This window comes from Spermophilus citellus (assembly GCF_964194105.1).
Source record: "Spermophilus citellus genome assembly, chromosome: X".
In the NCBI taxonomy this organism is placed as follows: domain Eukaryota; kingdom Metazoa; phylum Chordata; class Mammalia; order Rodentia; family Sciuridae; genus Spermophilus; species Spermophilus citellus.
This window is the reverse complement of record NC_138190.1, coordinates 77,720,456-77,733,914: the sequence shown is the minus strand read 5'-3', so window position 1 is coordinate 77,733,914 and position 13,459 is coordinate 77,720,456. Positions and strand designations below refer to the sequence as shown.

The following is a 13,459-nucleotide window of genomic DNA, read 5'->3' as shown; positions in this document are numbered from 1 at the left end:
GTAACAGATGAGCTCAGGAATGCATCCAAAAGCTAGAACTGGGACTAGGGAGGACAAATTAGAAGACTAGTAAGAACACTCTCAGCCATTTCCAACAGTTTCTGGACTAGATGGGGATATGCAGTCTGTAAGAGAGTGAGGTAAGAAGGCATAGTGGGAAGGAAATCCAAATGGGGAAGGATGAAAAATTTCTATACCCATCAAACAACTAGGCAATGTCATCCAGAGATCAGGGAGCTATCTGCACAATATTTTGAAAAACATATCTTAAACTTTGCTAGAATTTGTCATCTGTACTCAGAGAATCAATGAAAATTTGAATTTGACTATAGATTGTGTAAAATTTTGTTTCTTTTATAATTAGGTAAATTTTTATTGCAATATACAATACACAATATTGGGTAGTGTAAATGGAAGATGTGAAAAGCTGTGTATAAAATTAACTTCATGAATTTACATGTCAGTCTTTTCTAGTATTATGCACTCTATAAAATCATTGTTTTTCATTTAAAAAGACTTATTTACCAACATTGTAAAAACAAAAAAATAAAAACTTGCCTAGTGATCACTGAGTGGAATTTGCTCTAAAGTATCAATTTTTAGCTTTTTTGAAGTGTGTTTTAGGACCTAGAGCCTGAAGGGAGTTCCTTGAGATAGTAGAGTACACCTAGATGCTTGTGATTATTCAGGAAGACATATAGACATGGGAAACACAGTCACTTTCTTCATGTAACAGATAGGAGCCCACTCCAGAAAAATTGCTCTGTGTGACAGAATGAATAAATTGCATGACATGTGTTGTCTGATACTTTTCACATCTACACTATTTAAAATAAGCTAGTTAAAAACAAATCTCTATTATTAATACAGTGTAAACACTATGTAGGGGTTAAGATAGTAAAATTTTGTTTCTTAAAGCTATATTAACTTGGCATTCAAATAAAGTATTTTGGATTATTGATACCACCTTTTTTTATTGGTTATTCAAAACATTACAAAACTCTCGACATATCATTTTTCATACATTCGATTCAAGTGGGTTATGAACTCCCATTTTTACCCCAAATACGGATTGCAGAATCACATCAATTACATATCCACATTTTTACATAATGACATATTAGTAACTGTTGTATTCTGCTACCTTTCCTATCCTCTACTATCCCCCCTCCCCTCCCCTCTTCGCTCTCTACCCCATCTGTTGTGATTTAATTCTTTCTCTTGTTTTTTTCCCTTCCCCCTCAAAATCTCTTATATGTAATTTTGTATATCAATGAGGGTCTCCTTCCATTTCCATGCAATTTCCCTGTTCTCTCCCTTTCCCTCCCACCTCATATCTCTGTTTAAAGTTGATCTTTTCCTCCTGCTCTTCCTCCCTGCTCTGTTCTTAGTTGTTCTCATTATATCAAAGAAGACATTTGGCATTTGTTTTTTAGGGATTGGCTAGCTTCACTTAGCATAATCTGCTCTAATGCCATCCATTTCCCTGCAAATTCCATGATTTTGTCATTTTTTAGTGCTGCATAATACTCCATGGTGTATAAATGCCACATTTTTTAAAATCCATTCATCTATTGAAGGGCATCTGGGTTGGTTCCACAGTCTAGCTATTGTGAATTGTGCTGCTATGAACATCGTTGTGGCAGTATCCCTGTAGTACGATCTTTTAAGGTCTTCAGGGAATAGTCCGAGAAGGGGAATAGCTGGGTCAAATGGTGGTTCCATTCCCAGCTTTCCCAGGAATCTCTATAATGCTTTCCAAATTGGCTGCACCAGTTTGCAGTCCCACCAGCAATGTACAAGTGTACCCTTTTCCTCACAACCTCTCCAGCACTTGTTGTTGTTTGCCTTCATAATGGCTGCTAATCTTATTGGAGTGAGATGGTATCTTAGGGTGGTTTTGATTTGCATTTCTCTGACTGCTAGAGATGGTGAGCATTTTTTCATGTACTTGTTGATTGATTGTATGTCGTCCTCTGAGAAGTGTCTGTTCAGGTCCTTGGCCCATTTTTTGATTGGGTTATTTGTTATCTTATTGTTTAATTTTTTGAGTTCTTTGTATACTCTGGATATTAGGGCTCTATCTGAAGTGTGAGGAGTAAAAATTTGTTCCCAGGATGTAGGCTCCCTATTTACCTCTCTTATTGTTTCTCTTGCTGAGAAAAAACTTTTTAGTTTGAGTAAGTCCCATTTGTTGATTCTAGTTATTAACTCTTGTGCTATGGGTGTCCTATTGAGGAATTTGGGGCCCGACCCCACAGTATGTAGATTGTAGCCAACTTTTTCTTCTATCAGACACTGTGTCTCTGATTTGATATCAAGCTCTTTGATCCATTTTGAGTTAACTTTTGTGCATGGCGAGAGAAAGGGATTCAGTTTCATTTTGTTGCATATGGATTTCCAGTTTTCCCAGCACCATTTGTTGAAGATGCTATCCTTCCTCCATTGCATGCTTTTAGCCCCTTTAACAAATATAAGAAAGTTGTAATTTTGTGGATTGGTCTCTGTGTCTTCTATTCTGTACCATTGGTCCACCCGCCTGTTTTGGTACCAGTACCATGCTGTTTTTGTCACTATTGCTCTGTAGTACAGTTTGAAATCTGGTATCGCTATACCTCCTGATTCACACTTCCTGCTTTTGCTATTCTGGGTCTTTTGTTTTTCCATATGAATTTCATGATTGCTTTCTCTATTTCTACAAGAAATGCCATTGGGATTTTGATTGGCATTGCATTAAACCTATAGAGAACTTTGGGTAATATCGCCATTTTGATGATGTTAGTTCTGCCTATCCATGAACAGGGTATATTTTTCCATCTTCTAAGGTCTTCTTCTATTTCTCTCTTTAGGGTTCTGTAGTTTTCATTGTATAAATCTTTCACCTCTTTTGTTAGGTTGATTCCCAAGTATTTTAATTTTTTTGAGGATATTGTGAATGGGGTGGTTGTCCTCATTTCCATTTCAGAAGATTTGTCGCTGATATACAGGAATGCCTTTGATTTATGCGTGTTGATTTTATATCCTGCCACTTTGCTAAATTAACTTATTAGCTCTAGTAGTTTCTTTGTAGACCCTTTTGGGTCTGTTAGATATATTATCATATCATCCGCATATAGTGATAATTTAAGTTCTTCTTTTCCTATTTTTATGCCTTTAATTTCTTTTGTCTGTCTAATTGCTCTGGCTAGTATTTCGAGGACTAAATTGAATAGAAGTTGATACCACCTTTTGATGCATCTAAAATGGGTTAAATTTATAGAAACTTCAGGGCGATTTGTGGTTTGATTGTCAATTAAATTGATAAGATTAAGACTGCTCTACTTAGCATATATTTTTAAAAAATATGTGTGAGATACATTACTTAAAAACGCTCTTTTTACAGTGGTAATGGAGTTATATTTACCCTACGTGATCTACAGCCATCCATGGCCTATTTTTTAAGGTAAGAATTCCATCTTACACAATCTACCCACACAGCCTGTAGCCAGCCAAACTTACCAGTTTGAACCAGTTCACTACTTAAAATTTCTGCAACCAACCTATTTGCCAGCAAAGTGGGCTTTCCTTCAAACTTCAAAATAACCACTCAAAATCCAGCATTAGTTCACTTTTTTATTTAAAACAGATGAGAGAGTGCTTTTGGAATTAGTATCTGCAAGGACCCAGCTGTGTTCTATTAGTAAATTTTTTATAATTAGCTGTTAAGAAATGTGTCTGGAAATCCGAGTTTGTGATTTAATACATGCGTTAGAATAAGTATTTGAAAATTTTTACAATTGTCATTACATTTTTAGAGTTACAACCATAAGAGGCTCGGGACACAGAACTGTGTCTGAAGTGTCTAGCTTCACAACACCAGGCTGTGAACCGGACCCTCCACTTGCACCCAAACTGATTAACCGATCCAAGAGTAGCCTGAATTTACAGTGGAAAGTAAGGATTGTACTTACAAAACACAATTTTAAAATGCTCTTTTTATTATATCTTTAATTTTAAATGTGAATTTATGCATGCCTCATCTGACCTCTTTCCCTAGCACTTTTTCTATACGATAATCCTTCTCTTCTATCTGCATCAAGTTTCAAGTAAAGTGAGAAATGTCAATAAGAATTTTGTTAATGAAGCTGAAGAACTAATTTCTACAACCTAAATTTAGTTATTTACAATTATAGTTACCAATAAATTTACCTCACAATTTACTTAAGTATCAATTTTCTTCTTTGTATATAATTTGGAAAACACAACAAAGCATAGAATCTAGACATGTCTTATAGAATGTAAAAAATGCATTTTAACTTTAAAATTAGGATTGCTTTAAAAACAATATAAGAAGATTCATTCACAGTAATTTATGTCATTTTAAATGTATATACATATGTATGCAACATATGTAAAAACTGCTGATCATAATTTCATCTTTCCGATATTTCTAGGCTTCAAATGATAATGGTTCCAAAATAAACAGCTTTCTTTTGGAATGGGATGAGGTACACAATTTTATCTTTAAAAACATTTGGCTGTGAATAATTACTAATGTTATGATGAATTTTGTTCTTAATTTTATAATATTCTAATACTTTGTATCTATCATTAAGGGTAAAGGTGAAGACTTCAAATGTTGTTATGTGGGTACCATGAAACAATACAAGATCCTTAAACTGAATGCTTCTACAAAATATTCATTCAGATTAGCTGCCAAAAATAACTTTGGCACAAGGTACATTGAATTATTTACAGTATTTAAAAGTCTGCCCTTCCATAAAAACCTGAAAATAATTTATCCTCCTTAATCTACTTTTCAGTGTCTTCAGTGAAATAGCAGTTTTTCATACATCAGGAACTATGCCTCCAACACCCTCACCTCCTAAACTAAAAAAAGCAGGAATCTATAGCTTGTCACTAGAATGGAGTCCCCCAGCTAACTCAAACCCAAATGACAGTCTTACTTATGTACTAGAAATGGAAGAAGCTGGATGTGTAAGTTTACATGTTTTAATCTTTGACCTCAGTGTTAGTTACATTTTATATGCATTTCTCGTGTGAAAAATACTTAAATTTGTTTAGCTTACTATCTACTCAGTTCAATCAGAGACTATATGATTCCCAAGTCTGTACTCTGGATGAGATCAATGCAGAGTCAGAATTATGCAAGCCTGAACAAATATGTAAGTCCTGCAAATTAGCTAAATGTAGCAGTCACTGTAAGGACAACATAGAGACACAAAGAAATGTGTTAGTGTCCTCAACTTTAAGCCTCTTCTGAATGATCTTGAGTGGTCACACAGATTTTCAGCACATTAACATAATGCTATCAAGCTATGTCCTTTCTTTGTCTTCTTAGATTTCTGATGTGGGTGGGCAATTATTTTATTTCATTCTGAACTTTCAAATCTATACCAACAAGGCTAGTCAATTTCAAAAGTAGCTATAAATTGTTGTGAATATTTTACCACAGTTGAAATAAAGCAGCTAGTTTTATATTGCAAGAAGTATGCAAAGTGCTTTCACATATATAATCTTACTAAATCTGAAAAGTAGGAGAAGCCCTTCAAAGAAAAAAAAATCATCTCTATCTTTTAATATGGAGATATGAAGGTTCAGAAAGACTAAGGAACTTGATCAGCACTATCTAGCTGGAAAATAAAATGTTAGAACTTGAACCCAGGCCTTCCTGATTCCTAAATTCATCATCTTTCATTTCCAGGCATTAGGTTTTAAACCTAAATACAATGGAGAAGACCTCTCATACACTATAAGAAATCTTCAGAGAAGTACTACATACAAGTTTAGGGTATGTAGATATAATTATATATTTGTGTCATATTTTAACATAAAATAATACTCTTCACTAGAGATAATGAGACTTAGCCATGTGCTGTGGTGCACATCTGTAATCTTGAGAGGCTGAGACAGGAAGATCACAGTTCAAATCCAGCCTCAGCAATGGTGAGGCACTAAGCAACTCAGTGAGTCCCTGTCTCTAAATAAAATACAAAATAGGGCTGGGAATGTGGCTCAGTGGTCCAGTGCCCCTGAGTTCAATCCCTGGTACCAAAAAAAAAAAAAAAAAAAAAAAAAAAAAGGAGACAATGAGTCTTTTTTCTTTGAAACTATTTAGCATTTAGTTCTCAGAAATTCTCACTCAAATAACTTGCTTTTTATTTGCAAACCGTACACTACAAAACTAGACATTTATTTCCAATGGTCAAGCAAGGAATTCTCTTTTACTCAAATAGATGTTTGCCTACAATATGGAAGGAAGAAGTAACCCCAGTGCGGAAGTAAAATATATTACCTGTCCAGATAAGCCTGGGCCACCTAGAAAACCACACATAAGGGGAAAGATCCATGCACACAGAGTGAAAATCGGATGGGGTAAGTAATGTTAACGTATTTAAATTTTGCTCTTTCTGTCTTCACTTTTCAGAGCAAATCTTCTTTTAATTGCCCTCAACTTCATAAAATATTGTCTAAATCATTTTTAAATGAAATATTCTGCCATATAATGAACTTAGGTGTAAACCATATTGTTTCTAGTTTTCTTTTGAAATTTCTATTGCTGTATCATTAATTCACACATGAACAAATTTTTGAATTTTATGAGTTATTAAATATTATGCTTATTCCAAGTAAAATTACATCTAAGAGGCCACATTCAGAAGGCCACATCAATGATAAATATCACCTTGACAAGAAATTATATTTATACAAATATTTTTGCCTCAAAACTAGAGAAATGAATTTTTATGACACATATACTTGACATTTCAGTCTCTTCCAACTAGCATTTAAAATATTATTTAAATGCTTTATGGCCAATATCTTAGCATGCAACTTGTATTATAGTTTATAATCTTTTTTAATATTTGTATATTAATTCAAAAAGTATAATTTTGTTTTTTCCACTGTGAAAAAATTAATTTGTGAGATAAAATTCCAGTGAAACACTTATAAGTTTATCAAGCTTTTTCAAGTTAATTTTATATCTCCTTCCAGAATCACCCAAAGATAATGGTGGAACAAACATTTCAAGCTATAGTTTAGAAATTAGTGAAAATTCAAATGGTAAGACATCATCATGTTTAAAGATTTTATTTTGAAATAATATTAGACTTTACCTAGAAGTTATAAAAATGGTATAGAGATTTCACATGTAAACTTTTCACTTGGCTTCTCCTAATATTATTATCTTAAGATAACCATATTGCAATAACCAAAATCAGGAAATTAGCATTGGTACAGTCCTATTAACTAAATCCCAGAGCTTGGATTTCTTGATAACAAATCATGTTTACTTACTGACATCTCATGATTTTATGGTTAATTCTACTTGCAATTCAATTATTTAACTATATAGAGAATTGAATCATTAATTTCCAAAACAGTTACTACTGAGTATATATATAATGTATCATGAGGACCTATAAAATTTATGTGACCTATAAAAATAAATTGGATAAATTTGCTTTTATACCTTCAGAAAATCTCTGGAATACAATCTATACTGGCCCCACAAAGGAATTTTTATATGACAATTTGAAACCTGGTACTACATATAAACTGAGAGTCTTTTGTACTTCTTCAGTAGGCCAAAGCCAGGTGAGGAAAGAGGGGAAATTTTTTAAATTAAGATGGAAATGAATATATTACTAAATGTTTTATAAAATTGATCTTAAATTTAGTAAGTCACAAGGTATTTTGTATTTCTCTTAGCCTTCAGATATTTTGACCATTCAAACACCAACTCTTTCTCCTGCATCTTGCCGTCACCCACCCTTAAATGGTAAAACGAAGTCCAAAGAAAGGAACCTTCAAAGTGGTGAGGCTTCCTTGTCTGATTTGATGAATTCACCTCAATTTCCTATTCTGAATTTTTTTGCACATTAAATGTTATTATAGCAGAACAAATAGTTTTTAATATAAAATCTAATATTGCTTAGCAAATTGTTTCTCAATATTGAAAACCCAAAATTTTTAATGTCTGTAAATCAAATTAAGAAGTTAATTGACATAATCAATGTTTTGAGTCTTCTGTTACTTTAAGCATTTTTAAATAGAACTGTCTTAAATCATTTTGTATTATTTTAAAGAAACACCCTAAAAATTATTTCTAGGGTTTGGGAGTGTAGCTCGGTAATCGAGTGCATACTATGCATATACATAAAGCCCAGGGTTCAATCCTCAGCACACAAAAATCTTATTTTTTAAAATGTCAAATTTATTTTGTGTACTGTACAGACAATCCTTCTGCTAATGGAAACTCTGAAGCACTTGTACATGTTAAAAAGGCAAAGGGTAACCAAAATGACACAAAAGAGCAACCTGGCTCGGAAGATGGATGCATAGTGAGTAAATTAACTCCTGAGGAATCCACAGTTCTTTGGTTAAAAGTAGCAAATAGGGCTGGGGAAGTTGTACTACTTAGTTGGCCCATTTTATTTCATTTCACTTTGGATAAACATATGCTTCTACTGTAGTTTTTTTTCAAAGTGAGGAATGACCATACCTGCAAAAGCATTTATGTGTTTGCTTCTTTGTTTTTAGCTTGGATCTCATTCAGTGACGAGTGAAACTGCACCAGTCCCAGGCCCTCCTTCTCATTGTGGTACACCTGTGCTAAACTGCAGGGGCCCAACCTGTGTTGTTGTTAGTTGGGGAGTATGTTATCAATTTATTTTTATTCATTTTTGCTAATACAAAGGCACATTAGTACATTTAGAAAGTTTTTGGAAAGCCTAGAAATCTGTAAGAAATTAGATATTAGAATTAGGGTCCTAAAGATCTTGGACCATGGTTTCTAGAAAACATCTAGGACCTAATGCCAATGGTGTTAGGAAGACTACAACAATGATAACCCTGCTCTACAGATCTATATTTAAGGAGAATAATAAATTTAGAAAACTAAAATAAGCCATCAATAGGTAGTTAATTGAATTTTTGAAACCAATACAAGAGGGCTGGGGTTGTAGCTCAGTGGTAGAGTACTTTCCTACCATGTGTGAGGCACTGGGTTCAATTCTCAGCACTGCATATAAATAAATAAATAAATAAATAAATAAATATCCATCGACATCTAAAAAATTTTTTAAACACAAGAGATAATAAATTTAAATCAATTTACAAAATAGTATTTTAAAAAGAATTTCATTGATAAATCTCTGTTTTTTAAGAATTTCCCTAATTGTTTAGCCATATAGCATATTTATATTTTTCTTCCCTTATCCCAGACTAAGTAAAGTGTTTTTAGCATTGACACAAAAGCTTAGTCTGTTAATAATAAATTACATAGCTGATTACATCAAACACTAACCAATACTAATTAAACAACATTAATATATGTTTGCTTTTTTAAAATAACACTTTTGAAAATAATTTTAGAAAAGGCATTCACCTAATATGTGGGATTTAGCAAATCCTTTTACTTAAATTTTATTGAGCACTTTAATGTAAATTACAGTGTCCTGCCTGTGTTTGTTTCTACATGTGTCTATCTCATAGCATCTGATTCTAAATTTTAACATTGAAAAGGTCATGTTGTAGCTCTCCACAGTATCTAATGTAGTGACCACTTAGAGAAGAACTCAATTTCTGTATTCATTACATCTTATAGATTCCTGAAAGCAATGGTGCTGAAATCACTGATTATAGACTAGAGTGGGGACAAAATGAAGAATCAATGCATTTGATTTACACTGGTCCTTGTCTGCGTTATGAAGTTAAAGGTCTCAACCCTGCAACTACTTATTTTTGCAGAGTCCAGGTAAACCTGATGCTTCCTCCAATGTAAATGGGAAATAGCTATTAACCTACACTGTCCACATTTGTAATACTGATAGCATTTTCAGTGTAGACCAGAAGCATGTCCATGAGGAAAGGACTTCCAAATCATGAATATTTTTAATATTCAGCAACAGCATTCTGAGCTCTCCTTCACATGCCATCTGGCATCTACCTTTCATTCCAACTTGATCTGTCATTATTTCCTCTACAATTTTGTATTTCTCAAATTTCCCTGAACTTAGCAATCACCTGAAATGCTTATTACAAACACTAATTCCTACAACCCATTCAGATATGAACCAAAATTTCTAATTCAAAGTTTTGCTAATTGGTATATTTAATAAATACCCACAGTGACAATTATTAAGGAAATATGCATAAAATCTTTATTCTGAACAAGCAAGTCAACTCAATCACCACCCCCAAGTATACCTTCTACATTAATACATACTGTGCTATCTGCCTGTTTTGTCTCTTAACACTTTTGCATTAATATGTTCCTGAAAATCTTAGTTGGAACTAAGAATTATAGCAAACATTACTTAAAGGTTTGGAGAGAGTCCAAATTTAAAGTAATCCAATATGTTCTCCCTATAAAATTTAAGTCATCAAAATATCCTAGGAGAGGCTAGGGACATAACTCAGTGGTAGAGCACTTGCCTAGCATACACAAAGCCCTAAGTTCAATTCTCAGCACTGTAAAGAAAAAGGTGGGGCGACCAAATACCGTAGAAACTCTAATACTGGGCATCTAAGCTCCATCTCCCACTGCCTTTCATAACTGAATGTCATTTTATTTATTTATTTATTTTACCCATTGATCAACATTTTCCCTTCCTTCTCTCCCCAGCCTCTGGTAACTATCATTCTACTCTAAATTTCTGTGGTATCAACAGTTTTAGATTCCACATGAGTGAGATCATGCAGTAGTTTTCCTACTCTGCCTGGCTTATTTCACTTAACATAATGATCTCCATTTCCATCTATGTCTTAGCAAAAGAAAGGATTTCATTCTTTTTATGGTTGAATAGTATTCCATTGTGTATATATACAACATTTTATTTATCCAGTCATTACTTGATGGACACTTAAGTTCTTTTCGTTTCTTGGCTATTGTAAATAGTGCTACAATGAATATGAATGCAGACATACTGATTCATTTCCTTTGGATAAATAGTAGTGGGGTTGTTTGTTTGTATGTTAATTCAATTTTTAACTTTTTGAGGAACCTATATTGTTTTCCACAATGGCTACACTAACAATGTAACAATTCCCACCAACAATGCATAAGGGTTTGCTTTACTCTACATCCTAATCATCACTCACTATGTTTTGTCTTTTAATTAATAGCTATTCTTAGTGGGATGAGGTGAAATTTCATTGTGGTTTTGATTTGCATTTCCCTGATTAGTTATCTTTGTTTAGCATTTTTCATATATATGTTAGCTGTTTGTGTGCCTTCTTTTGAAAAATATCTGTTTAGGTCTAATGCCCATTTCCATTTTTTGCCAGATTATGGTTTATTTCCATGAGCATTGCTCCTCCAGATCAACCCATGTCCCCCTGCTTGCTATGCAAACTTCTTGGTTTTTTTCTCTTTAATTTAATAAATTTAAGCTGATACATAAAAACTTAAAATCTGTACATATTAATGAGGTACTCTTGGGCACATATGCCAGAGAAATGAAAACTTAAGTCCACACAAAGACACTGTGTATGAATTATCATAGCACCTTTACTTGTAAGAGACCAAAAGTAGTAAAAAGAGGTTGAGGAAGGACTCTAAAAACTCAACAGTTAAAAATTCAAAGAACCCAGTTAGAAAATGAGCAGAAGACATGAACAAACAATTCATAGAAGAGGATATACAGATGGCAAATGAGTACATGAAAAGACGTCCAGTTATTAACTAAATGCACAATGAGATGTGTTGGCATACCTATCAGAATGGCTAAACTAAGCAGGGTGTGAGGTGGCACATACCTGTAATCCCAGCGGCTTTGGAGGCTAAAAAGCAGGAGGATTACAAGTTCAAAAGCCAGCCTCAGTAACTTAGTGAGGCCCTAAGTAACTTAGCCAAGACCCTGTCTAAAAAAATAAAACAAACTATATGTGTATGTATAAATATGGCTGGGGATGTGGCTCAGTGGTTAAGCACACCTGGGTTCAATCCCTGGTAACCTCCCCTCACCAAAAAAAAAAAAAAAACAGCTAAACTAAGGCACAGTCATAACACCAAATACTGTCAAGGAACAAAGAAACTGGATCGCTCATATATTTCTGATGGTAATTACAGCCCCTCTAGAAAGAGTATGGCAATTTCTTACAAAATTAAAAATTACCTGGTTGTAACATCATACTACAAATAAGCAAAATATTATGTTTGGAGGAAAGTAGGTAAAGGGTATATGTGTGTTTATAATGATCTCAAAATAAAAAGATTTTACAAAAATCCATGAAATTTGTTGAATGGATATGAATGTCTAGCTACCACCAACAAAAATAGAAAGTACAACAGGAACAAAAGGGAAAAAAAGGTTTGGTATGGTGGTTCCATTTTAGCACTTTTTTTTTCTGAAGTGTCCATATTAACACTCTTCATTTATCTTCCCTTATATACACTCTTTGCCTTCCTGATTATGCAACTTAAAAGTTCCTTTACATATTTCAGCAACTTAGAAACATATTGTTTGCATCTGAGTTTATGGAAATTTATTTCATTATGTAACAACATGGTTTATGCACAAAACGAAGTAATAATGAATCTCTAACGAAGCATATACATTTTCAGGCTGTAAATATAGTCGGAGTTGGAATGTTTGGAGGAACTGGCGTAGTAACCACACCAGCAACTGTGCCAGCAGTAGTGCCAATGTTACATGAAGTTGAAAACAAAGTTCCTGCCAAATTGGCATCATCCTGCCTTGCTATTAAATGGGAGGAACCAGATTGCCATGGCTCTCCTATCACTGGATATAATATTGAATATGGAGACAGAAAAATCTTGAATGTTGGTAGAGTAACAGAGTGTCTTCTAAAAAATCTACAGCCTGACACCACATATAAGTAAGTCATTTATATCTTACTTTGAGTGAATGGAAAGAGCTTTGAGAATTTTGAGTGTATCTATATTTTGTATATTTTATTTAATCTACATAAGATTTTTTTTTGAAAAGTATTCTGCTACATCGGAGAAATTTGGCTTTATTAAGAGCCAGTTTCTTTCTCATCAATAATTTTCAGTAGTGATTATGCAAATTTAAGAGTTTTGATTTGAAAACTTGTCTCTGATAGTGTAATATCATGGTCAATATCTTATATAGGGTTACTAGGGATTTAGCATATATGTAGAAAATTATTTTCTTTACTAAATATAAGTGAAAATATCTTAATTTTTTCTCTTAACACTAGAATCAGAATTCAAGCTATCAATCATTATGGACTAAGTCCTTTTAGCCAATCAATAAGAACCAAAACCAAGCCACTACCACCTGAGCCTCCACATCTTGATTGTGTGGTCTATGGACATCAGAGCCTCAAACTGAAATGGGGTAACACTTCAAACAAAAGACTACTTTCCAACCTTATAAGCTATAACTTGTTAATGGCAGATCATTCTGGCAGGTAAACTATTTTTCTATACATATATTGTAATAAAAATGGTTTAAATTTTTATTAT

General features: G+C 33.4%; 1 protein-coding gene across 1 annotated transcript in view; it reads left to right on the top strand.

Annotated features, from left to right (window-relative positions):
- LOC308639359 (fibronectin type III domain containing protein 3C1-like) overlaps positions 1 to 13,459 on the top strand; it is a 35,613-nt gene that overhangs the window by 19,312 nt on the left and 2,842 nt on the right. The window contains exons 10-24 of the mRNA XM_081277628.1: positions 3,383 to 3,442; positions 3,795 to 3,933; positions 4,434 to 4,487; positions 4,596 to 4,717; positions 4,803 to 4,977; positions 5,705 to 5,791; positions 6,237 to 6,375; positions 6,997 to 7,065; positions 7,481 to 7,599; positions 7,714 to 7,819; positions 8,239 to 8,345; positions 8,545 to 8,658; positions 9,611 to 9,760; positions 12,572 to 12,846; positions 13,192 to 13,404. Of these exons, the coding sequence (XP_081133754.1) occupies positions 3,383 to 3,442; positions 3,795 to 3,933; positions 4,434 to 4,487; positions 4,596 to 4,717; positions 4,803 to 4,977; positions 5,705 to 5,791; positions 6,237 to 6,375; positions 6,997 to 7,065; positions 7,481 to 7,599; positions 7,714 to 7,819; positions 8,239 to 8,345; positions 8,545 to 8,658; positions 9,611 to 9,760; positions 12,572 to 12,846; positions 13,192 to 13,404 (1,929 nt within the window). The remainder of the gene's footprint in view (positions 1 to 3,382; positions 3,443 to 3,794; positions 3,934 to 4,433; positions 4,488 to 4,595; positions 4,718 to 4,802; positions 4,978 to 5,704; positions 5,792 to 6,236; positions 6,376 to 6,996; positions 7,066 to 7,480; positions 7,600 to 7,713; positions 7,820 to 8,238; positions 8,346 to 8,544; positions 8,659 to 9,610; positions 9,761 to 12,571; positions 12,847 to 13,191; positions 13,405 to 13,459) is intronic.